At 35.5% G+C, this 24,433-nt stretch overlaps 1 protein-coding gene and 1 long non-coding RNA gene across 6 annotated transcripts in view; one reads left to right on the forward strand and one right to left on the reverse strand.

Moving 5' to 3' along the window:
• LOC113903104 (sodium channel protein type 9 subunit alpha) overlaps positions 1-24,433 on the forward strand; it is a 165,505-nt gene that overhangs the window by 102,656 nt on the left and 38,416 nt on the right. For all 5 annotated transcript variants that reach the window (XM_027558765.1, XM_027558795.1, XM_027558790.1 and 2 more), the window contains exons 14-17: positions 1,002-1,240; positions 3,762-3,935; positions 4,709-5,065; positions 7,660-8,136. In XM_027558765.1, coding sequence (XP_027414566.1) covers positions 1,002-1,240; positions 3,762-3,935; positions 4,709-5,065; positions 7,660-8,136 — 1,247 coding nt within the window. The remainder of the gene's footprint in view (positions 1-1,001; positions 1,241-3,761; positions 3,936-4,708; positions 5,066-7,659; positions 8,137-24,433) is intronic.
• LOC113903127 overlaps positions 1-24,433 on the reverse strand; it is a 73,735-nt gene that overhangs the window by 13,735 nt on the left and 35,567 nt on the right. The window lies entirely within an intron of this gene.

Below are 24,433 nucleotides of genomic sequence, written 5' to 3' on the forward strand. Positions count from 1 at the left end.
TCAAAGATAAATAGCTTTATGGTACTAAATGAAGACAGTGAGGGTGGCCCAGGGCTATGTGACTCTTTTACTGTATATACTCTTAGAAATCTTACCTAGTCTCTCGAAATTGATCATTTTTCTAACAGGCAAGAAAACAGTACCAACTTCCAGGTTCTGTAAGTTTCTGCTTCTGAGAACATTCTATAAAATTGTAAAATGGTAATATGTGACACAACATCTTTCAAGATAGTGATGCAAAAGCGCTAGAGAAAGCAGTTTAGAGAATATGATGTGAACAGTAGTGATCAGCCAAAGGGCGGCAATTTCAATAACGTATTGGCGCCCACCTTCTCTCCCCACAACAAGCCTCTGGTTCCACCTTATCCATGGGCTACCACCTCATCCCCCAACACACCCATGATGGGCCCAGACAGAGTTTTCACCCACCTCCTAAATTTATGATGAGAACTAAATGGGCTAATGGTGTGTGCTACCTATTGCATGAATAGCTCTATAAATTATTTCTAGTCTCTTGGTCCTGGGATTATTTTCACCTGTGAGCTGGCAAAAGCTTTTCCTGGAGAGAATAGAAATGTGTTATTATTGTAATGGATTCAGGGCATAGGGGAATGTATATATTGGGGTGTGTGTTTGTGTTTGTATGTATATATATTGGTTTGTATACATTTATCTTAAATATATACATTATCTGAATTAAGAAAACATCAATTCTTTTAACATCATATGTTAAGTGCTTGTTTCTCTCAGAGATACCCATAAATGCTCTTATTCATTAATTTCACTGCCTTCTTATGATTGATCTAATAAATGAATGCATGATATAAGATTTTTATGTTATATGCTATGCTTTCATAGAAAGGATATTGTTAAACTTACAAAGTATAAAGCAGAAGACTTGTTTCAATGTTAAAGTGTACTGCTGATGTGTATCTGGTTAGCAATAAAATATATAATATGCTAATGATTAACTTGGTGATCTCTGTGGTTTTTTCTTCCAGAACTTGAGGAGTCCAGACAGAAATGTCCACCTTGGTGGTACAGATTTGCACACACATTCTTGATCTGGAATTGCTCTCCATATTGGATAAAATTCAAAAAATTTATCTATTTTATTGTAATGGATCCTTTTGTAGATCTTGCTATTACCATTTGCATAGTTTTAAACACATTGTTCATGGCTATGGAACATCACCCAATGACTGAGGAATTCAAAAATGTGCTCGTTGTGGGAAATTTGGTAAGTCTGTTAATGTGTATTATGTACCCAGCACGTCTCTCTTTGGTTGTCATGATTATCATTCCTGTTTTTTTTTTTTCTTAAGTCAGATGGATATTTAGCTAGTTAGTTATGCATGTTCAGGATTCATAATGTGAATCATTGTACAGAGAGAAGTTTCTGGTAATAAACACTATGTTAAAGTAATTCTGCAGGCATATTGAGGTCTATGAATAACAGCCTTATCTCCATAATTGGTCACCATCTTGGGAGTAAATATGTGTGTTTTCTGACAGGCATGTCTGTTAGCAGCAACACTTTGAAAACTTGATACTTTCTAAGCCATTTTATAATTATTTTGCAGCTTACTTGTGAGTACATACCCTACAAGTTTTCAGAAAAACTACAGACACTTTGTTTTGACATATAGGCAAAGGATTCAGGCCTTTGGAATCCCAAAGTCCTTAGTTTGAGTCCTGGTTTTGCCTCCTACTTGTTATATGACCTTGGGAAAAAATTTTAATATCTATACTCTTTCATTTTCTCATTTATGTAATAATAGTATTTTCTTTATAAAATAATATTTTATTTTTAATATAACAATAATGCTTTATTTATATTACATATATAAATAAAATTAATGCTTATTTATTAATATTTATTGAGAGGAATGAAGACTTTCTACTTATTAGCCAGGCATATAGTAAGTACTTAAACCTGTTTTCATCAGTCATCACCATCATCATCGTAATCACCATGCTTTCTTTTTTTAAAATTTTTGTTGGAGTATAGTTGATTTACAATGTTGTGTTAGTTTCTGCTTTACAGCAAAGTGAATCAGTTATACACATGACGTATATCTACTCTTTGTTAGAATCTTCTCCCATATGGGTTGTAATAGAGTATTAGGCAGAGCTCCCTGTGCTACACAGTAGCTCCTTATTAATTATCTGTTTTTTATAATCATCATGCTTTTAATGAATCAGCAGAAACAAGCCTTAAGAACAAGAATATTTAGAAGTCAAAATGATTAAACTGGACACAGAAGAAATAACAGCAGCCTAGAAGGGATCTGTAAGCTTCAGGAAGATATAGGATTCTGTTAGGAAAGTTGATGCCAGAGTGACCTCTTAAATGGGCAGTGGTGATCACACTCAATTAATGCCTTATGGCAAACAGAAAGTGCTAGTTTCCAGCAATCTGCATAACCAGGCAGAAGTTCTATTTCACAGCCAAAAGGTCCCAGTGTGTAACTCTTGATCAATCATGAATAACTCTGGATGTCTTTGCAAAATGTCTGTATAAGATAATTTTGCTTTTGCCATGGTCCCAAATCAATTGCTATTTGAAGTCAAAGAGTGTTTCTGAGTTGGTCTTCTATCCAAAATTTCTTACACATATTCCAAGGCAGGATGTTTAAACTCATGTGCCCTGAGTTAGCATTCTTCTTTCTATTCCTAATTGCAAAAGGGCAGGACCGTCTAGTTTCTAATTGTTGGTAGAGGTCAGATCATGAATACCAGTACCTTCTCACTGAGTTGTCTGTATCACTGTGAATCCACAAATGATTCATCATGTTTCTTGTCTATACAGTCCCAAGTCTGGGTGCTCCCTGCCAGTCTTCTTGATGATGTATTATTTTACAAATGACTCACAGTTATAGAGCTAACCATTTCCCTTTGAACCTTCTTTGCTGTTTCTTTGAATCAAATTGTACCCAAGTGATTTATAAGACTTCTGCTGTTGCCTTTTTAAATGAGTCCTTTTGATGCCATGTCATAAATTAATGATGTTTTGTGATGTACTATTGTGTCAACGCTTTGGAAATCTTTGGGGCTTCACTGGTGGCTCAGAGGATAAAGAATTTGCCTGCAATGCAGGAGCCCTGAGTTCAACCCCTGGGTTGGGAAGATCCCCTGGAAAAGGGAATGGCTACCCACCCCAGTATTCTTGCCTGGAGAATTCCATGGACAGAAGCGCCTGGCAGGCTACAGTCCATCAGGTCATAAAGAATCAGACATCACTAAGTAGAAAATCTTACTTTAGCTGCCACTGTATCGATTAAATACTTTTTCCTCTTCTACTGATACATCTTTGGAGTGAGTCAACTTATTCCTTATTACTCTAAGAGCAGTCAGACCAAAAAAAAGACTGGCTCAAAGTTTCAGTATCAATATGTTTCCTTTTTACTATCTTCCAGAATAACTTGTTGACATAAGTTATTTAATAAGTGTTTTACAAAGAGTGCCTATCTTAATTTTCAAAGGTTTTATGTATCAGAGATTTTAGTGTGCTAGAAAAATGCTCTCTAAAGGTGATGAAAACTGATAGAGTCAGAGCTTCTTAACTCTTCAATGCTTATAGCTATAGGAATAGTGATAGTTGGTTTATAGGATTAAATGAAATAATAATATATGTTTATAAAGTATCTTTATAAAGCACATTGTCTGAAACACAGTAAATGCTGCACAAATAGTCATTATCATCATTAGGTTGTTTTCATACCTTTTAATACTAGATATATATTTTATTTCTCGTGTAGGTCTTTACTGGCATCTTTGCAGCTGAAATGGTTTTAAAACTAATTGCCATGGATCCATATGAGTATTTCCAAATAGGATGGAATATTTTTGATAGTCTTATTGTGACCTTAAGCTTAGTGGAACTTTTTCTATCAGATGTGGAAGGATTGTCAGTTCTACGATCATTCAGACTGGTAAATATAGACCCAACCTTGCCTTTATATTCTATGTATAAAGGGGTGATTCTTTGGTTTCACATTACTATTTTTTTTTTAACTTTTGGAGATGTGATTCAAAATATAAGATTAGATCTCAGTAGCTAGTAAAATGAAGTTCCTTCAGTAGCAAATGCACTTAAAAGCTCAACAATATTTGAATGTTTTAATTTTGGGATCTTGAAGACGTATTCAGTTCTACATGCTAGTATAATGATAGGGCAGTAATTTATATCACAATAAGAAGCTTATGGTTTATAGAATTTCAATCATTATAATATGTTCATAACTTTGTGGATTTCATAAAGTTTATCCCCTCAAAATTGCTGTCTGATGTCAAAAATATTAAAAAAAAATGACTTTTTAATCCTTTTCCCTCTAATATATTGAACTTTCTCCTTATGTCAGCATGAAAAAAAATTGTGAAAGTATCAGAAAATAGAATTAAGGATAAATGATCAATTCTAAATCAATTCTAAAGGATATAATATCTGATACTGTGATAAGAGATTTCCATAACTATCCTGAACTAAAATTACAGTTTCTTCAAAATATGTGTAGTAATTGTATAGTGGCAAATATAACAAAATAATAGGAATATTGACAGTAGATTAAAAATTAATAGTAAAAATAATTGATTTTAACTAGATAATGATAAGATTTTAGAATTAAATTTTGAAACAAAGTTCAAGACTGGAAACATTGAGAACTTTTTCATAAAAACTGATAATAAGTTTTGTGTTTACTCTTAGCTCCGAGTTTTCAAGTTAGCAAAATCTTGGCCAACACTGAACATGCTGATCAAGATCATTGGCAATTCAGTGGGGGCTCTGGGAAACCTAACCTTGGTGTTGGCCATCATCGTCTTCATTTTTGCTGTGGTTGGCATGCAGCTCTTTGGTAAGAGCTACAAAGAATGTGTTTGCAAGATCAATGAAGACTGCACACTCCCACGCTGGCACATGAATGACTTCTTCCACTCCTTCCTGATTGTGTTCCGGGTGCTGTGTGGAGAGTGGATAGAGACCATGTGGGACTGCATGGAGGTCGCCGGTCAAGCCATGTGCCTTATTGTTTACATGATGGTCATGGTCATTGGAAACCTGGTGGTATGTAATCGCCTGTTCATACATTTAAAATTCTCCATAGAAAATTATTATATGATGATATGATCATTTATTTTTATAATTATAGGGTTAATTAGGTCTAAAGCCATTAATTGTAATAGAATATTGACTATTTTAATCCAGTGAAGAACAGAAAAGATAATGAGTTATTGTCTTAATTTCTCTGCCAGATAATGCTTATTTATAGCTTTCACAATATTTATTTTAATGGAAAGTTTTCATTTTTCTACTTCTTTCATTTTGATAGTAATGTCATATGAATTAATCCATGGTTTTCATATCTTTTAAATGTTGATTCAAACATGAAGCTATGCTGGTAAACAGAATATGATTAAATTAATAATAACAAAATGAATTTATAATGGAACAAGGCAAATGGAAGGCCTAGTCCTGCTGTGTTAGTCATATATAAGACTAGCATCTATAACAAGTATCGGCAAACTATATGGCCCAAGGGCCAAATCCTGCGCACTGCCCGTTTTTGTATGATTCCTGCAAAGCTAAAATGTTTTCTACATTTTAAAGTAGTTTAAAAATATAAAGAAAAATATTTTTTTGGCACAGGGAAATTAAATGAAATTCAAATTATAGTTTCTATAAGCAAAATTTATTGAAAACAGATATGCTTATTCATTTTCATGTTGTCTGTAGCTGTTTTACTCTACATAGACAGAGATCCTCTGTCCTACAGAGCCTAAATAATTTACCACCTGGCCCTTTTACAGAAAAAGTTTGCCCACCACTACTCTATAGCATCTCTTTTACAAGTGATCTGCTTCTCCATTACTGTTTTCTTAGCTTGTATGCCTTCTGTTTCCTTCTATCTTATACCTACCTGTTGGTGGGAATATTCAAGCTTAGAGGCAGGAGAAAATTGCAATAAAATGCTTTTCAGTGGCTCACTTCAGTTTTCAAAGCCATCATGTTCATTTGATGTAGTTGGTCAGCCAGTCATCAAGTATGGTTGTATATGGTAACAGCCATATGATTAGGACCTTCACTTCCCATTGACTTGAAAACAAGTTGCTAGATTTTTTTTTTTTTTATCCTTGTAGCCCCCATGACAGCTTGATAGTTGGTAAGAGAGTAGACGTAAATGTTCTCACTGCAAAAAAATAGTGGTAATTATGAGACATGATGGAGGTGTTCCTTGACACTATGGTGGTAATCATTTTGCTGTCTATATGCTCATCAAACCATGTTGTACACTTTAAACTTATACAATGTAATATGATAATTATATCTCAATAAAGCTGGAAAAGCTAAATCTAATTACAAATTTGAAGGGAAAAAAACTATTAATATTTGCAATGATTAAGAAAACTAAAGGGAAAATGAGCCCTTGGTTTGTCATCACCATTCTTATTAGAACACACACACATCAACGAACATATATTTTATAGCAAAAAATACTTTTTTATTGACAATGAAGACCAACAGGAAAATAGTCTCAAAATTTCTTAATGATTCATCAAATTGATTTCTGTGATTTTCTCTCCCCTCCATCTCAGATTCTTCTCTTAAGCCTGATATATTAACACAGACATTTTTTTACTTATGCTTTTCTACTTACATTTCTGAGAAATTATTCTAGATGTGACCAAAATTAGTGGTGAGTCCTTTTTCCTCAGTTTGGTATAATTTTGATTGTTTAAATGTGAAGTAGATGTTTCTGGCCATGAAAAGACTTACACGAAAGGGTTTTTCAGTTATCTTTTTTTATATAAAATATTTTAAAAATATAATTTACATATTTTGAGCCCTCTGTGAGAATTTTTTTAAAAATAATATTCAGTTTACTTGTACCCTTACCTCTAGGAGGAAAACAGAAATGGTTTTGCACACAAAATTGTGCTTCAAGGACAGGAGTTATCCTGACCTGTTTTATAATATTTTCCAGGGCCAAAATGATTGACAGTAAAGCCACCCAATCATAATGCCATTATCTCATTTGAATTGGGTTCAATGGGCAGATCTTTTTCTTTGCTTTAAAAGTCTCATTAAGTTGCAAGTTGGCACAATTCTTGGACAGAATATTTTATTACAGGAACTCTGAAAGCATTATATGTTCCACTTATTGCAATAAGTGAAGTTTATCTTCTGGGAAAAGTAAACGCAGATCTTGGCTTAAGTTACCTTCAGCACAACAGACACTAGTCACAATTTTCTTGTTCTACTTGTTTCTCACAGGTAACAAATATTAAGTAAAGGCAAATGTCAAGAGGGCATTTTAGGTGCATAAAAGGGAATTTGGACACAGGTTTTCTGCTGTAGAAATGAGTTTAGGAATGACATCACGGTAATGGTGAGGGAGCATTCTCTTTGCTCCTCATGCTGGCCCTTTAAGGGTCGGGCTGACCTCTGCTCCAGCGTTCACAGAGGCTCACACATGGGAGATGATGAGAACTCTAGCTTCTCCTCTGCTGCCCCATCCTGTGTTCTTATCTATGGATGAAGATGTATAGAGCTCTTCATTGCTGGTTTGGATTTTGGCCTATATTTCAGAAAACTGTATTTATGTTCTTTTTTATTTCCCATCTCCCTGTTTCTCCAACCCTATTCTCCTCCTGACATAGGTCCTCAACCTATTTCTTGCTTTATTACTGAGCTCATTTAGTTCAGACAATCTTACAGCCATTGAAGAAGACACTGATGCAAACAACCTCCAGATTGCAGTGGCCAGAATTAAGAAGGGAATAAATTACGTGAAACAAACCTTACGGGAGTTTGTTCTAAAAGCATTTTCCAAAAAGCCAAAGATTTCCAAAGAGATTAGACAAACAGAAGATCTAAATTGTAAAAAGGAAAACTACATCTCTAACCGCACACTTGCTGAAATGAGCAAGGATCACAAATTCCACAAAGAAAAAGATAAAACCAGTGGTTTTGGAAACAGCATGGACAAATACTTAATGGAAGAAAGTGATGGTCAGTCATTTATTCATAATCCCAGCCTCACAGTGACAGTACCAATTGCACCTGGGGAATCTGATTTGGAAATTATGAACACTGAGGAACTTAGCAGTGATTCAGATAGCGAATACAGCAAAGGGGTAAGATTGTTTTTTACATATATTGTTTAATGTTATTTATTATGAGTTAAAATTTCAGATTTTTGCTGTCATGAATTCTTTTCTAATATGCATACTAATAGGTACTTTGTGAATTTGTACAGTAACTTCCTGAAGGTGCACGTGGTAAGGTTTTACCTACTGGTTCTTAATAACTGATACAATCTTATTTAGCTAGATTTGAAAGTTCGGGAATATGTAAGTCTTCCTTTCCTTTATTCCGTTTGTCATCAACGGTAAAGTCACACGCAGTCTGCTTTAATCGTGTCTGTTGAACCCACAGCTCTTCTCCATCACCTTTACCTTTGCCCTCTGCTTGGCTAAGCCATTTCCACATGGTGTCCCCACCCATATCTCTGCCTACATTTTCCATCTACTCTAATCCATCTGTTTGATTAATTTTACTCAGGTCCAATCCTAATCACATCACTCCTTTGAAGTATCCTTGATCCCCAAGATAGATTTGAATTGTACACTGTAGGTAAAAGCCTTCATATCATGCCCTCACAACCAACTGACTGGCTGTGTCACCCTGGGGCTCCTACCCCTGAACCAAGCCAGTTTTCTTCTGGGCCACATACAACTCACAACCTGCGTGATTTTGCTTGGGGTCTCCTTCTTCAGTCAAAATCCTGAGTATGCCCTTTAAGACACAGCCCTCAGTTTCCTTGTATATAAAATTATTAGCCCTTATTAAGAGCTAGGTGACGGTTAAATGAATTGCACATGTAAAATGCTTAGAACAGTATTCACAGTGCTCAGAAGTTGTACTGATTATTTAGCATTATATTTTATATTCTTAAAAAATTATTATATGCATCAAATGGTACTATAAACTCATTGAGAACAGGAAGCTTCATTACAACTTTTTTGTATCCTCCTTCCCCACCTCCAGGGGCATATATTCAAAGTATTATTGAGCTGCATTTTTATTAATATAGAATATAATCATAAGTGAGCTTTATGACAGGATTTTTATGGCATCTCTCTAAAGTTTTAAGATACCATTTTACAATATTTTTCCTCTCTTTAGGTCACATCTGAAAATATTTGACACGTATTTCCCAAACATCTTCTATCTGCTTGGCCCTATATTAAGATCTGGGTTTCCCAGGTGGCACAGTGGGAAAGTGAAGAATCCACCTGCCAGTGCAGGAGACCCAAGAGATGTGGGTTCAGTCCCTGCATTGGGAAGAACCGCTGGAGTAGGAAATGACAATCCACTCCAGTATTCTTGCCTGGAGTATTCCATGGACAGAGGAACCTGGCAGGCTACAGTCCTTGGGGTCACAAAGAGTCAGACATGACTGAGTGAAGGAGCACACACACACACACATATTAAGACCTATCCTTCTTAAATTTAGAGTGGATTTTGGAAAAAGATACACAGCTCTGTGTGTATGTGTGCACATGTGCATTGGCCATGTAACCAATACTAGGTACATAGTAAATGCTCAATACTTATTCACTAAATAAATATATGATTAATAAATTATGAATATATGTTTTAAGTAGCCAAAGAAATTATCTCCAAGATCACAAAGTAAGGAATAAAATATTTTATTTTTTATTTTAAAAATCTTTGCGTGGAAGAGGTTAATAACTCCAAAGATTCAGAAGGTATAGTTGTTTTGGTTTGAAAGTAGAAAATTCGATTCCTCATACCCTGTGCAGAAGCAGTAATCTGGGTCTAGACTCATGTGAAAAGAAAAACAAATTCAATTACCCATTTTTCTGCCTACAAAGTTTAGAGTTGTAAAACCCTAACTGCCTAGCAGACTTTCTGAATAAGCTTAGATTCTGGGTGTTAAAGCACTGTGGTAGCTTGGGCTTCCCTTGTGGCTCAGCTGGTAAAGAATCTGCCTGTAGTGCGGGAGACCTGGGTTCGATCCCTCAGTTGGGAAGATCCCCTAGAGAAGGGAAAGGCTACCCACTCCAGTATTCTGGCCTAGAGAATTCCATGGACTATACAGTCCTTGGGGTCGCAAAGAGTCGGACATGACTGAGCAACTTTCACATTTGAGAGGAATAATTTCTTACCTGGTCATTTTTTCTTTGCTCAAAGCTTGTGGCTATCCTTACATGGATCTCCTTAAGTCGCTGGCAAATATCATATTCTTAGTATGTTGAATTATAACATTTTAAAGGGAATCTAATAGACCTGTCCCATATAGCACCTCATTTTCTAATTCAGAAAGCCAGTAAGAGAAAGCAACTTTATCTACAGTTATGAAACTCGTTCAGGGCAGAGCAAAATCAAGTCCCAGTCTTGATGTGCATAAGTCTGCCTTTATTCTCCTGTCTTTGTCCCTTTCAGGGATAAAACTCACATTCCTAATGGGGTTCATACCCAGTTTGTCTCCCCTGGGATACTGAGCCATGCTTCTGAAGAACTTACATATCCTGTGGTATCCAGAGAAGGTTTGTGATGACATAGTATCCAACTCGGAGAAGGCAATGGCACCCCACTCCAGTACTCTTGCCTGGAAAATCCCATGGACGAGGAGCCTGGTAGGCTGCAGTCCATGGGGTCGCTAAGAGTTGGACACAACTGATCGACTTCACTTTCACTTTTCACTTTCATGCATTGGAGAAGGAAATGGCAACCCACTCCAGTGTTCTTGCCTGGAGAATCCCAGGGACAGGGGAGCCTGGCGGGCTGCTGTCTATGGGGTCGCACAGAGTCGGACACGACTGAAGTGACTTAGCAGCAGCAGCCGTATCCAACTGTCTATAATTAATGATTTCATCTGTAAGTTATTTGGTACTGAAATAGACTATTTTAACCATTCATAAAATTACTCTGCCACCTGTCCCATAAACCTTTCCTAAACCTAAAAAGCATGAAATTTAGTGCACTTAAACTGTGTTATCCAAAGACCATTTGATGGTAACTTAATATTTTTAATTATCATTGAGTTTTTTATGACATTGTAGTCATAACTACTTGAGAAAAAGTACATTTTTTCTACTTCATAGAAATGGAAATACGTGGCATCATTTTCGGGAGCTTGAGGCTACCTTGTAGGTCATAATTTAAAATACATAAACTAGTTTCTTTAAGTCATTTGCACAGTATTTGAGTTGGTAAGCCCTAAACAAATTGGAGAAGGAAATGGCAACCCACTCCAGTATTCTTGCCTGGAGAATCCCAGGGACAGAGGAGCCTGATGGGCTTCCGTTTACGGGGTCGCACAGAGTCAGACATGACTGATGCAACTTAGCAGCAGCAGCAGCAAACAAATGTTAGGTATCATGTTTATTATTGTATTCATCATCATTATTAGCCTCTAGAAATTCAGATTTTAAATTATGGGCTTTGAAATTTTGTCCTTAAGACATTTTCCATGACATATCTCAAAAGTGTGTCATCCTGAGTGTATTCAAACCTGCTTGACTATATACTGGACTTGAGAAGTAATGAAATTTCAAGATCTATAAGAAATTTGTTATGTAGTATTAAGCAGTTGCCAACTGTAACAACCTGCATCTAGTCTTCCTCTCCAGTGCCTTGTGATTTAAATGTTTCTAGTTATGACTTTGTTTTATTTTTCAATTCAGAACACTAAAAGGAATTCACATTTCCTTATTTACCTGAAGTGTTTCTACATCATTTCAGGCTAAGCTCTCTGCTCTAATTCCCCTAATCTTCAGCTCCCATTGAGTTCCCAGTTTTTTAATTGCTTATTCTCTCCTTTGTATCTTTCCTATATTTTCATCTTTGAAATAATTCTTGATGAACTTTTCCCAAAAAGGCAAATCATGATTATCCGATAGAAAATATTGCCCAACTGAATGTCGGTTATTTAAGTCTTAAGCACTACCTGGAGTATGGTGAAGAAGGCAGCCTCTGGAGAGAGAATTCTTGCCTTAGATCTTAGCCTTAATATTTACTGTCTCCATGGTTTGAGCAATTTACAAAATCCTCTGGTTATTTTTTTCTAGTTTACTTACATGCAAAATAGAATTATAATCAAGATTACTTTATTTGGGTAAACAAACAAGTGCTTGCTGAAAAATAAGTGCCCAATTAACAATTGCCATAGGTATGAAATTGAGTAGTCATGTACATACTGTAAGCAGCTATTTGCTACAGGTTAAATTTTTATGTGTAAAAACAAATGTAGGAGCTTGCTGCAAATGCCCGTTCTGGGCTGCATCCTGCAAATGCTCTCTGTCTAAGTCTGGATGCACTCAGAATCCTTGCCGAGGTGCTCCCAGTGACCACTGTGATGGATTGGTGGGCATAAATGAACCTAATTCATCTCTGGCTTGTCTTGATCCAGGTTTCTGAAAATTCATTTTCTTTATTCAAGGGCTGGGGATATATTCTACATTTGTCTGTTTAAGAATCTGCATTTTGAACAGGGGGAAATAAAATCTCTGACCTTTCCTACTTTCCCCTTCCCCATCTGGAAAATAAATCCACCCTGTCTGTTATGACCTAACATCCTTTTTTTCTTTTTTCTGCCCTCTTCTAGCATTAGCTCTCAGGCAAGTTTTCTTCTTCTGATAGACAGTTAGATATATACACTCCAGAATGAAGGCAAAATACTTTGTCATCAAATACCTTATCAGAAAATGACCAGAGATGAGTTCAAGTAAGGTGTTGAGTAAAATATCTTAAGAGTTTTGAGGCAATAATTGGCATTAGAACGCCAGCATTTCTCTGAGGATGAGTCTGTCTCAGAATCAAGAAAGACATGCTGTCATCTCTAGGGACCCATGAGAATAAGGCTCCTGTCACTGCTTCTCGGAATACACGCTGAACTGATGGCCACCCTCAGAATCAATCTCCTCCTGGGGTGCAGTGCAGCCCTCAGCAAACATTAACACACTGCAGATTTTCACCATTAGCATTGAAGTGCTTCACTATTATGAGCCTCAAATGAAGCATGAAATGCATCCATTCATTCAATAAATATTTATTGAGATCTACTATGCTCCAGGCATTATGCTAATAGTTGCTTAGAGAAAAAAAAAATTTTTTTTCAGCCAGGTGCAATAATTCAATGTGATTGGCATCTGGCTTAATTTTTTTTTCTGTTTTTAAATCGTGCCAAATCTCAAAATTGAAAGTTGTAAAAAACTAAATTACTAAGCTTTTTTTAATGGAGAGCTCTTTCTTAGAGGGTTAAAGGGACATCCTTTTGTTTTCCGTTATTACAGATTACTTCCTTTTTTGCTTTCAAGATGAAAGAAAAATAACCAGTTTATAGACTTGTGATGTTAATTATAGACTTGTGATGTTAATTTTGAATGTGTGTGTAAATTTCAGGGGAAAACGTTAAATTTATCCATTTTATTTCTCCAAATATTTTAAAACATAACAGTCATGTGGTTTTTGGAATAAATTCTGACAGGTTTCAGAGACGCTGGTAGCTATGAATCTAAAACCCTAAATCTTCTTTAATGCTCTTTTGACGAATGTATTATCAATGCTTGCTAAAGTGAATTTGTTCATCTTGTGTACTCAGCAGAGAGGAAAACATCCTCACAGAAAGATCTCCCCATTCATTCTTCCTCTACCCAAATGCAAATACTTAGCTTTCCTCAGTGGTTTTTCAGTGTTTTGAAACATTGTCTCCAAGTTGTGATGGAGCTAGCAGAGGTCCTTAGAGAAAGGAGAGAGAGCAATGAAACTTTCAAATTTACCTAATCAAACTTCTCACCTTCAAGGGAGTGTCATTTAAAACATTGCAAAAACAGTTATGCAAAATTTATGTTCTTAAAGGAAGTGAAAGCCACCTAAAGCCCTCATTCACTTTGATTATTGTGGGAGAAAAAATTGCAAAGGAATCCATGAGTAAATATTCCATTAACTGTGGCTATTCATTTTTTCAACTTCCATTTCCTAAGCACCTGCTTGTTGCCGTATGCCTGCTGGATTCTAGAAAGACGTCAGCAGTGTACTCATTTCCTCAGGAGATGTGGTTCAGAGTCTTCTTGGTCTATGGTGTTGTAAAGTGTTGTAAGTGGTAAAGAGTAAAGCTAGGTTCCTACCTTTGAGTTAAAACACCCACAAAAATCAGGAATTATAAATATATATATAAAAATAATTAAAACAGATTTTTTAGAAAACATATTGAGGCAGGATAAGGATAGGGTGACTAACCTTGACAATAAATTGGAGTACTTCACAATGGGGATGCCAGTTGAAGTATGTTTTATGATAAAAAGAATTCATCAGGTGAGAGAAAGAGTAGGGAGAGAAGGGGAGGAATGGAGGGAGACATAGACGAAGAAGGACAAAGAAACACCTTTCTGGTAGATGTAAAAGGCCCAGCCTGTGTGGAAGCATCCAGATACAAAAACACGCATTAAATACATGAGAGGATGGCCACATAGGATGCAGTAGGTGACTGAGGTTGATTGGAGCCAGATAGTGAGTGACGACTTACTGTGATTTGGAGATTGAAGTAGGTTTCTTTTTATTTAACAGAAAGGGAAAACTTTGTCTTGTGTTATTCTTTGTTGTTAGCAGACTTCTACTTTTAAAGGAAGTTTGGGGGTGTAATAAAGGTGAGGAAGCAGAGAGGATGGAAAGTTGTTGCAACCGTCCTAAGGACACTTGATGGAGGCTCAAGGTCAGGGAGTGATGGTGACACTTGGGATAAGTGAAAGACACTTCCAAGCTAAACTATAAGGGCTCAAGGTCTGGATATGTGAATTATGAGCTGTTTCAAAGGGCATATTCATTTTCTGTGGCTGCCATAACAGCGTATCAGAGACCCGGGGCTTTGTACAACAAGAACTGTATTCTCTGATAGTTCTAGAGGCTGTAAGTCTGAAACTTATGTGTCAGCAGGGCTATGCTCTCTCAGTGGGCTCTAAAAAGGATTCTCCCTTGCTTTTTCCTAGCTTCTGGTGGTGGTCTTTCATCCTTAGCCTTCATGATTAGCAGCTGCATCACTCTGATCTCTGCTTCTTTTGTCACATGGGATTCTTCCTGTCTTTTCTTTTTATAAGGACACTAATTATATTGGATTAGGGCCCACCTCAGTGACCTCATCTTAACTTGGCTACATCTGCAGAGACCCTCTTTCCATGTAAGTTCATATTCAAAGGTAACAGGCATTAGAACTTCAACATATATTTTGGAAGATACAAAGTAATTCATAATAAAAGAGTTTTGGCTTAGACGACTGGATGGATATTGATGCTGTTAAAAATATGCAGGAGGGAAATATTAAGGGGGTAGGGGAGAGAGAGTTTAATTTGGGGACATCTTAATTGTATTCTACTCACAGGATAGCTAAGTGATAGTGAACAGTAGATATTTGGAGGTTTTAAGAAGATAACTCAGAGTTGTAGACAGCTTGGAATTTTGTATGTAAATTTTAGGTCAGGTTCCCTGGGAAACCAACTGTGAGTAGTGTTTTCAGGTTAAACACCTAACGCCTGTATGAAATGATGGAAGCTAGTTGATTGGGCCGAGGGAGGAGTTGACATGCTCTGCAGTTGTAGCAGAGGGTTCAGCTGGTTCTATAGACATCGCTGGTATGTATGAGCCTTTGGAGTAATCCCAGATCAAAGCAAGGCTCAGGACCTGTGTGCCCTGAACCCATCAGTCATTGGATACAGGTTCTCCCTCCACTCTTCCAGGGAAGGGAGTATGACCTTGGGTAAGGCAGCTCCCTTCTGTATTTCATTTCCCAGAGAGGGACTCAGCTGTGAGCCTTCAGCTGCCAATACTCCTAGAAGGTGGAGGAATGAGTAGCTTGTTTGAAAGGCAGATCTGGGCAGTGCAACCACAGTATCCACTGCAATACAGGGACCACAGGAGGAAGAGGACAAGTGAATAACTTGACAAGTGGACATGAAAGCAAGCACCAAAGAGACCAAGGAGAGAATGTATATATTAGCCACTTTCATATACGCTATATAACTTTCCTCCTTACAGCAACCTGGGAAAGAGGGTGATGTTAATCTATATTCACAGATAACTAAAATGCTAAAGGATTAAGAAATAGTGCAGGTTAGTTGCTGATGTTTCTGAGAGTCATTTTAAATTTGAACTCCAGGCTTTAACCACCTCTAATACATATCATGGAAAGGCAAAAGCATGAGTAGGAATGTATTCTCTGTTATATCCCTGTAATGCGCAATTCATGGTCAGATTTTCTGTTACAATGGTATTGTGCATTTGCTGATTCATGTTCAGTTTCTAGTCCTCCTTAGTGCTAATTTATTAGCTTATAGTCTACTTTCAAAATATAACACAAAGCAGAACAAAGCACATTCCATGAGAAAATGAGAAGCCAGTCCAATGAGGATGCGTTGAGTAACGGATTCTATTAGATTGAAGGCACATGAAAGGAAGTGGCACCTAAGCTAGACATTAAAGAATGGAGATCATATTTTTGTGTGAATGTGGTAGGGGTGGAAACCCCAGGCAGAGGAACAAACAGTCGTGCTATTCATCTGATTCACTTAATCACTTATCCATCCACCCATTCATCTATTCAGTATTCAGTTTCTGCAAGCCATCATGTTTTGAGAAACTTTGTGTGCTTACTTGTTATTGCTTCCTTTTATTGATTTGATACAAATTTTAAATATTTGCAGTCATCGAGGTTGAATATTTTATGTTTTTTACTATATGGTGGTTTATGTTGAATATTTTATGTGTTTTTACTATGTGGTGGTTTTATTACACTCTTGTCAGGTCTGTCTCTCCTAAGATTTTTGTAAAGTTTTTTTCTGCTAAGAGGCAGTTGCAGGCAGTTTAGATTTCTTCTCATTATTCCATTTTAGAAAATATATTAATTTTTCCAGAAATTCATTTGATTTGGCAATATTCAATTATGCTTCTGGGGGGAGCTGACATCCCTATCTTTTATGCATAGATTCTTACAAAGACAAAACAGAATACCCCTATAGGATTTCACTTAGATCATCTTTTTGCAGATTGGTTCTAAACTGTTTAAAATTTTTTCCGCTTTATTGAATTTGTTCATGTGTCTAAAAATGATGAAATTTTGGTCTGATGTTTTTAAATCAATGTTTCTTAATTGTTATATTTTGATAAATTTGAAAACAGTCCTTTCATGTAATGTCGTTTGAATGTCAAAATTAAATCATCAATGCTAATTTTACAGTATGCTTCAAAAACCATATACTGGCACTCTCACCCCACTCCAAAATTGAGGATGACTTCCTTTAAAATGTCTGTTATGAACAGCAAACAGAATGCAAAAGGTTGCCCTCAGAAATTACAGTATTTAATTCATCTCATAAAAAACAGAATGATGTAACTGTTTAGTTCATTGTTTACAGTCTGTGCTATTACTCTGTAGCAAATATATTTCTATGTGTTTAGCATATAGCATGCATTGTCAAATGTAACTAATTTCTACTTACAGGTATGTGACTTTAAACACTTAAATCAGTTGATTAAGCTGTTCCATCATGCTCTACTTCCACACCTCAGTACCTAACTTTCTTACTTCTCACAGGGGTAAAAACAAACTGGATCCATCAAGGATGCAGCTCTGTGCTTTTAACCAGGCAGAGACATATGTGACCACTTTTACACAGGTTACCTAAAAAAAAATTCATACATATGTATATGATATTTTTTTTCAGTGTCATGCATGCTGTTCAGCTACAAAATCTCTCTGCCTGACCCATTGCAAGAAAGTAGAAACATACAATTGTGCCATAGATAAATTGACATCACAGCATGTCACGGGCAGTTCTATCTATTTTTGTTATTCTCTCGATGACTCCCTAGATATATCTCTCATGTCCTTAGGTGATTTCAAGTGCATGAGCTATAGATTTTTATTGGATAGATTATTAAAATAAGGTATAGCATGTAACAGAAACCACTGAAGCAGCATTTAATTTAAAAACCTCTATCAACTTCCCCTCCTAATTTAAGCTTTACGGTTGACCCTTGAACAACAGGGGTTTGAACTGCATGGTTCGACTTATAAAGTGATTTTTTTCAATAGTAAATAATACAGTACTACATGATCCATGGTTGGTTGAATCCACAGTTGCAGAACAGAGGATCTGAGGAACCGTGAGTGTGGAGGGCTGACTGTAAGTTTTAATCAGATGTTAGACTGCATGGAGGATTGTGCCCTGACCCCCATGATGTTCAAGGGTCAACTGTATATGTATAGATATATATCATATTAACTTGTCAGGCTTACTGAGATAAGAGTAGAGTTTTAATATTCTCACCATAACAACAACAACAAAAACGGTGATTATGTGAGGTGAAGGATGTGTTAACTAACCTTATTATGGTAAACATTTCACCGTATATTCATGTAATCTAATCACCTTGTTTACCTTAAATTTACACAGTGCCATATGTCAATTACATCTCGGGGGAAAAATTAAGATTGTCACATTAAAGTCAGTAAATTAAAATTTTATTAAGAAATATTTTGTGGGAGTATTATTTCAGGTATAAACATAAAAATCTTGTAACAAGAAAAGACCATTCTAGTGCTGGTCTTTTATTCACAGGTTAAGGAAATTGAGGCTCGTGCAGTTTCTGAGGACGCATGTAGAACCCTGAAGACAGAGACAGGGTTACCCAGCTTCTAAGCCAAACTTTGCATATATTTTGAAATAGTTTTAAGCAAAATGATAACTAGGGCTTTATTCCCTTATTGATTCAGTAATTAACATTTGATTTTTATTTGATCATATGTAAAGTGTATCATTAATAATTTACTGGGCCTATGAATGAATGAGTTATAAATGTCTGAAATGATTAATTTGATTCCAGAATCAATTTTATACACTGATGAGAGTAAGTTTCTGATTATGTACATTTGGCGCTCTGTACCTATGGCTTCTGCATGTGCAGATTCAATCAACTAGGGATCAAAAATATTCCAGAAAAGTCCAAATAGCAAAACATGATTTACCTGCATGCCAGCAAGTATTTACATGCATTTGCATTGTATTTACAACTGTTTACATAGCATTCACATTGTATTAGCTATCATAAGTAATTTAGATATGATTTAAACTATAAGGGATATATAAAGTATAAAGGATGTACATAGGCTATATGTAAATACTATACCTTTTTATATAAGGGACTTGAACTTATGCAGATTTTGATATCTTCTGTGTATATCTGTGATTATCTCATAAGGAGATAGATACACAGAGTAGCCTCAAGAAGATAAAAAGTTTAAGTGGAACATATTATGAAGTGGACACTAAATCTGTCAATAAGACATGAAACACTTTCTTAAAATTAGAAACAGATTAATATGAATTGCTATAACTAAAGTCTAACATATAAAAATATGCTACTCAGATATAATATCTTGTTTTAATTTTAGTATAGCTTGTTGAATGACTGAACTGGAAGGAAAAACCCATGTTAATAGGAATCATGCTTTTTTTTATACTTAATAGAGTTCATATTTTTAATTTATTTGTCATTGTTAGAATGTTTCTATTACTGTTTTCAATAATGAAAGCAAAACTTTATCCTGAAGTTCATACACTCTAGGAATAATAATGCTCAGTTTCAAATTTAAAAAGAAGCATATAGTTTGTTCTAGTTTACTTGCAGTTAATTTTAAAGGAATTCCTGAGTAAAAGACATATTTTTGTATTTGAGATTGATGATGATTTAGAGGCAATATTGTCTTAGAAAACTATTTTGCTCCAAAGTGTAGTCAGTCCTCCTTCTAGAACCTAAGTAAAGATACATACATATGCAATAGCATCTATATATGTATAGGTAAAACACTATTTTTGAGAAAACTATTTTTAGAAATACATATAGATACACACATATATATGCATGTATGTGTGTATGTGTGCTTAATTACTAAATTATTATTACTTTTTTCTTGTTATCAAACTATATTAGAGAACATGAGGTGCATATTAAGGAATGGTCATTCTCTAGATAAAGGCTCAGTTGCAAAGAATGACTTGAAATATTTTCTTTGGCAGAAAAAATATATTTTTATCTGTGCCAAATTCTATTTTTACACTGTGTTTGCATTATTAGAAGCCTGGATATATTTTTAAAAAATGGTAATTGTTGTATTATTGGAATTGTCATTCCTTGTCCTTCCTCCTTACAAGTGGATAGTTTTAGGAAATAGTATTCATCATTCAGAGGTACAGGCAGTTTGTTCTTCGTCATTTCTTTTTTATTATTGATAATTTGTAGCAATCTTAAGTCACAGAGTACGTGCTTTTACCTCACATTTTGCTGTCATGTTTGCCTATGTCCCGATCCTTATTTACCAACTTGCAGTATTCTAGCAGGCCTTAAAAGTAGAACTGTTTAAATATTTGTTCCCAAAACTTTTAAGGTATTCTTTCTGATTTGACCCACTGCATTCCAGCTATTTATATACTCTTCTCTGCAAATAGCACAAAGCCCCTGAATACCAATTGTTGTTTTACCTTTCAAGACCTTGAATGCCAGGGTGAATGCCATTTTCCATTAGAAAGAAGTGGATGAAACTGTAGGATCTGGCTGGGAAGTCTAAAACCAGTCCAATCTTCTTATATGACCAAACTTGCTTGCATTTTTTTGTTTGCTTTTATATGCAAGATCGTATCTTTCAGTCGCATAAATTGTCATGTATTGGACAGAAATTACCCTAGGTACAAGACTTTAAGAAAACAAAGAACTTTTAGTAAAGTGTTTGCTTTGAGTTTCCTGGTGGTGACTGAGATTTTACTTCATTATTTCTCCATTATCTAAAACTATAAACCAATTGATCATAAGATGGAACTGTTAAGTGGGTTTCCTGCTGAATGAACAACAGCTGTTCCCCCAAAGCCTATGCAGCTTCTCTAATATCAATAAACAAAACACTAGGAAAGGAAAAACTCTGTTTTCTTGTCCTTTATTTTAGACAGTGCTGGTGTTTTAGTTGCCCTTAATGTGGAGCCCCATGCAAGGTCACAGGTATGGAGCCCTGTACCAGGGTCACAGGATAAAAATCTCTGGAACTACCAAGCCCCATAGCAACTGTTTCCATGAGCCTCTGGATCTAAACTGGCCAGTTCCCTGACCCCATATTAAGTAAAATACCCACCCTATTATCCACTCCATAGTATCCTAACCAATCACCCAGTGCCACCATTCCAGTAGGAATTTTCTCTGTCTTGAGACTATAAAAAGTGGCTGCTAGCCTGCAAAAGGGTTCGGCTCTCCCTTGAGCCAGCCCACTGTTCTAATGGTGTCTCTCACTCTAATAAACTTTATTCTCTGCTCATTCTGTCTCATGTCTGGAAATTCTTTTCCAACCCGCACACAGACCACAACATTTTTGGTGGCCCGTACTTGGACTTGGGGTCTCTTCCCCTACCTCCTCACTTCTCCTTTCTCATAAGGACCCTCTGCAAACAGGCAAGTGGCTGTGGAAGCAGCTGAGGAATTCTGGCCAGGGTTACTCTCCAGTGTAACTCTCCACAGTGAGCGCCACTGCTCACTGGGCCCCAGTAGCTTCCGCCCAAATGGGTGATAGTCTCTCTGACTCCTTTCCAACTGAGGAATAGGCCGACCAATATTGCTCTGGGGCTTGGTCAGTTCCAGAGATTTTTATCCTGTGGCCTCGGTACAGGGCTCCACGCCTGTGAACTTGATATAGGGCTCCACACTTAACTATGTGAGAAAAGAATTTAACTAGTAAATAAACTATTTTGTACTAACCTAAATGGAAGCAAAATGAAAATTTAGACCACAGAGAGGAAAAAATATTTAATATTCCACTGATGAATGATATCTGGTATCATTGATGAATGATGTCTGGTTGCAAAGACACAACTGAGCTAGGAAACTGAACTTAACTGATCTGGTACATTTTTTACCTTGGAGCATTATGTTTTAAATATAATCTTGAGAGAAAGCAGAATTCCAGACAGACCAGAAGAGGATTTGAGGGACTTTATGGGGCCCAGAAGCTAAATCATGTAAAGAAAATAAATACCATTACTCTCAAGATAAAAACAAACATACAAATGGTAATATCATAGGTAATCTCTAGTTTTAAAAGTGCTGAAGAGAGTAGTGTTTGCATTTCTGTAGAAGGTGGGGGGAAAAAGGGGGGCCTTTCAATTGCAAGAGAGAGGAAAGCATATTTTGGCTTTAAATTCAAGTTATCCGGTAATAGAATGGTAAACTTGGAAAACTGGACTTCTAGTCACACAGAGCATAGTATAGAATTCTATCTATAGAATTCTTCTCTAAAGGTGCTTTGATCCTTTGTTATAAAGTTTACCATTTTACTCACTGTAGATTCAGAAACTTCACTATATGTATAAATTGTAAAACGAGGCTGTAAAGTTAAAAGATGCGTGATATTGGATCTAATCAAGTCTTTGAATCTAATAAAGTCTTCCTTGCTTACTGACGTACAGTGGAGCTTTTTAATCACTAATGCTTCCCATAGTTTTTTGTCCTTTTATGGCCAGCCCTTCCTTTTGATTTGCTTCTTTCAACCTTCTTCCTGTCCCTCGTGTTTCTCTGATTTGATGCTCAGGTGAGATAACTATTCTAGACTGTGCTGTTCAAAGAATATCTTTCTTTTGTTGTGTGAAGCAAACAGCCTTATAATATGTACTTTAAATGTGACATCTTTGGGATATTTTCAACACCAGCCGTCCTCTTTGAATAAGGCTTTTGTTGACTTCTGTGTTTCCTCAGTGCTCTATGTTGATAGTGTTTTTTGATTTTGAGTGCTAGACTATCAAGTTATTAGACAATCCTACTTCAAACTTCTCAAGATAAAATATGACCAACATTAATGAGCATCCATACTAGCATGAAGTAGGCTTACAGTGTGAATGTCTATTTCAGGAAATGTCAGTAAGAAATTTGTAAATGACCAACCTAGGGCAGTTTTTCATATGACACCTATATTTAACAGAATCTCTTCTTAAATGCAGTTTTGTAAAAAGCACACCTTCAAGGCAATCAAAAGGAAATGCATAAAGAATAGTTGAGCTTTACTTTGATCATATTTTCAATAGTGAAATAGCTACAGAAGTTTGTAGTCAAGATTAGAATGTTACAAAACTACTTTATTATTTTATGGATACACACTGAATATAGAAAACTATGTCCAAAACACATGTATAATATAATAATTACCTAAAGGAGACATAATCAGGGAGAGAGTGAAGGAGACTTGTATTTTTCATCATATACTACTGTACATTTGAAATTTTTGAGGCAAGTATATAGACTTTATTTAGGAAAGAAGGAAAAAATTAGAAAGTACCTACAGTCATACTATACTAGTGATTCTACTAAAAATTATCCTATTTTTACACTTGTTTCCACTTCTGTGTAGAACACCAAAGAAGAAAGATTCTCTGTTGACAAGCAAAGAATAGGCAAAAAGTTTATTTCATATTTTACTAAAAATAAAATCAACATGAAATTATAAAATGACCTATTTATAAAACCAAAGGAGAAATTTTTCATTCTGAAGTATTTATTTTACTGCTTTTAGTATAGTATAGTTATTCTTCCATTTCCAAAATCACAAGAAAGAAAGCTAAATAAATAGCAAATAACTGAATTTATAGAAATGAAAATAACCATATAATTATTTAAAATAACACAAATAATTGACTTGATCTTCTCTGTATACTAAATAAGAATAAAAAAACAGTCAGTAGTTAAAATCAGAACACCTACTATGAGATTTGAAAAATTTATCTTCAAGAGAAAAACTTTGTTACAAATGTAAGCCTTTCTATTTACCCTGTTAAAGAAACTTCTGCTTTAGTAAGTATTAAATTTAAAAGCTGAATAGATTAAAACTAAACTATCTATATTGCTAGGACATGCACATAAATATTTGAAAGTATATACAGTACTGAAATTACTACTGTGTGAATACTTAGTACATTCCCAGGAAAGCATTGATTTCCTAAAAACATTCTAAAGATTGAATTTGAAAGCCACAAGAATTTGACTTGTGATACAAATTATAGTACATATTGAATATTTTGATAATTTATGTTCCAGTGAGGAATAATTTTGAATAACTGTCATTTATGATATAAAATCTAAGTCAAACTCTGAATTTCATTGACAAAAAAAATTGCCATAAAACTTATGGGGGGTACATTTCAATGGCAAGATATGCTTCGTAAAATCATCTTAGTTTTTACTTATAAATTAACTTGGCATTAATCTGCTTTGTTAATGCTCTTTTGAAGAGTGGGATGCTTTCATTAATTTAACCCATGTTACAGCTCTGCGAATTTTAGTCATTTTATTTAGAAGTTATTACCAGGTGAGAGAAAATCATTATAA

The sequence above is a fragment of the Bos indicus x Bos taurus genome, chromosome 2 (assembly GCF_003369695.1).
Source record: "Bos indicus x Bos taurus breed Angus x Brahman F1 hybrid chromosome 2, Bos_hybrid_MaternalHap_v2.0, whole genome shotgun sequence".
In the NCBI taxonomy this organism is placed as follows: domain Eukaryota; kingdom Metazoa; phylum Chordata; class Mammalia; order Artiodactyla; family Bovidae; genus Bos; species Bos indicus x Bos taurus.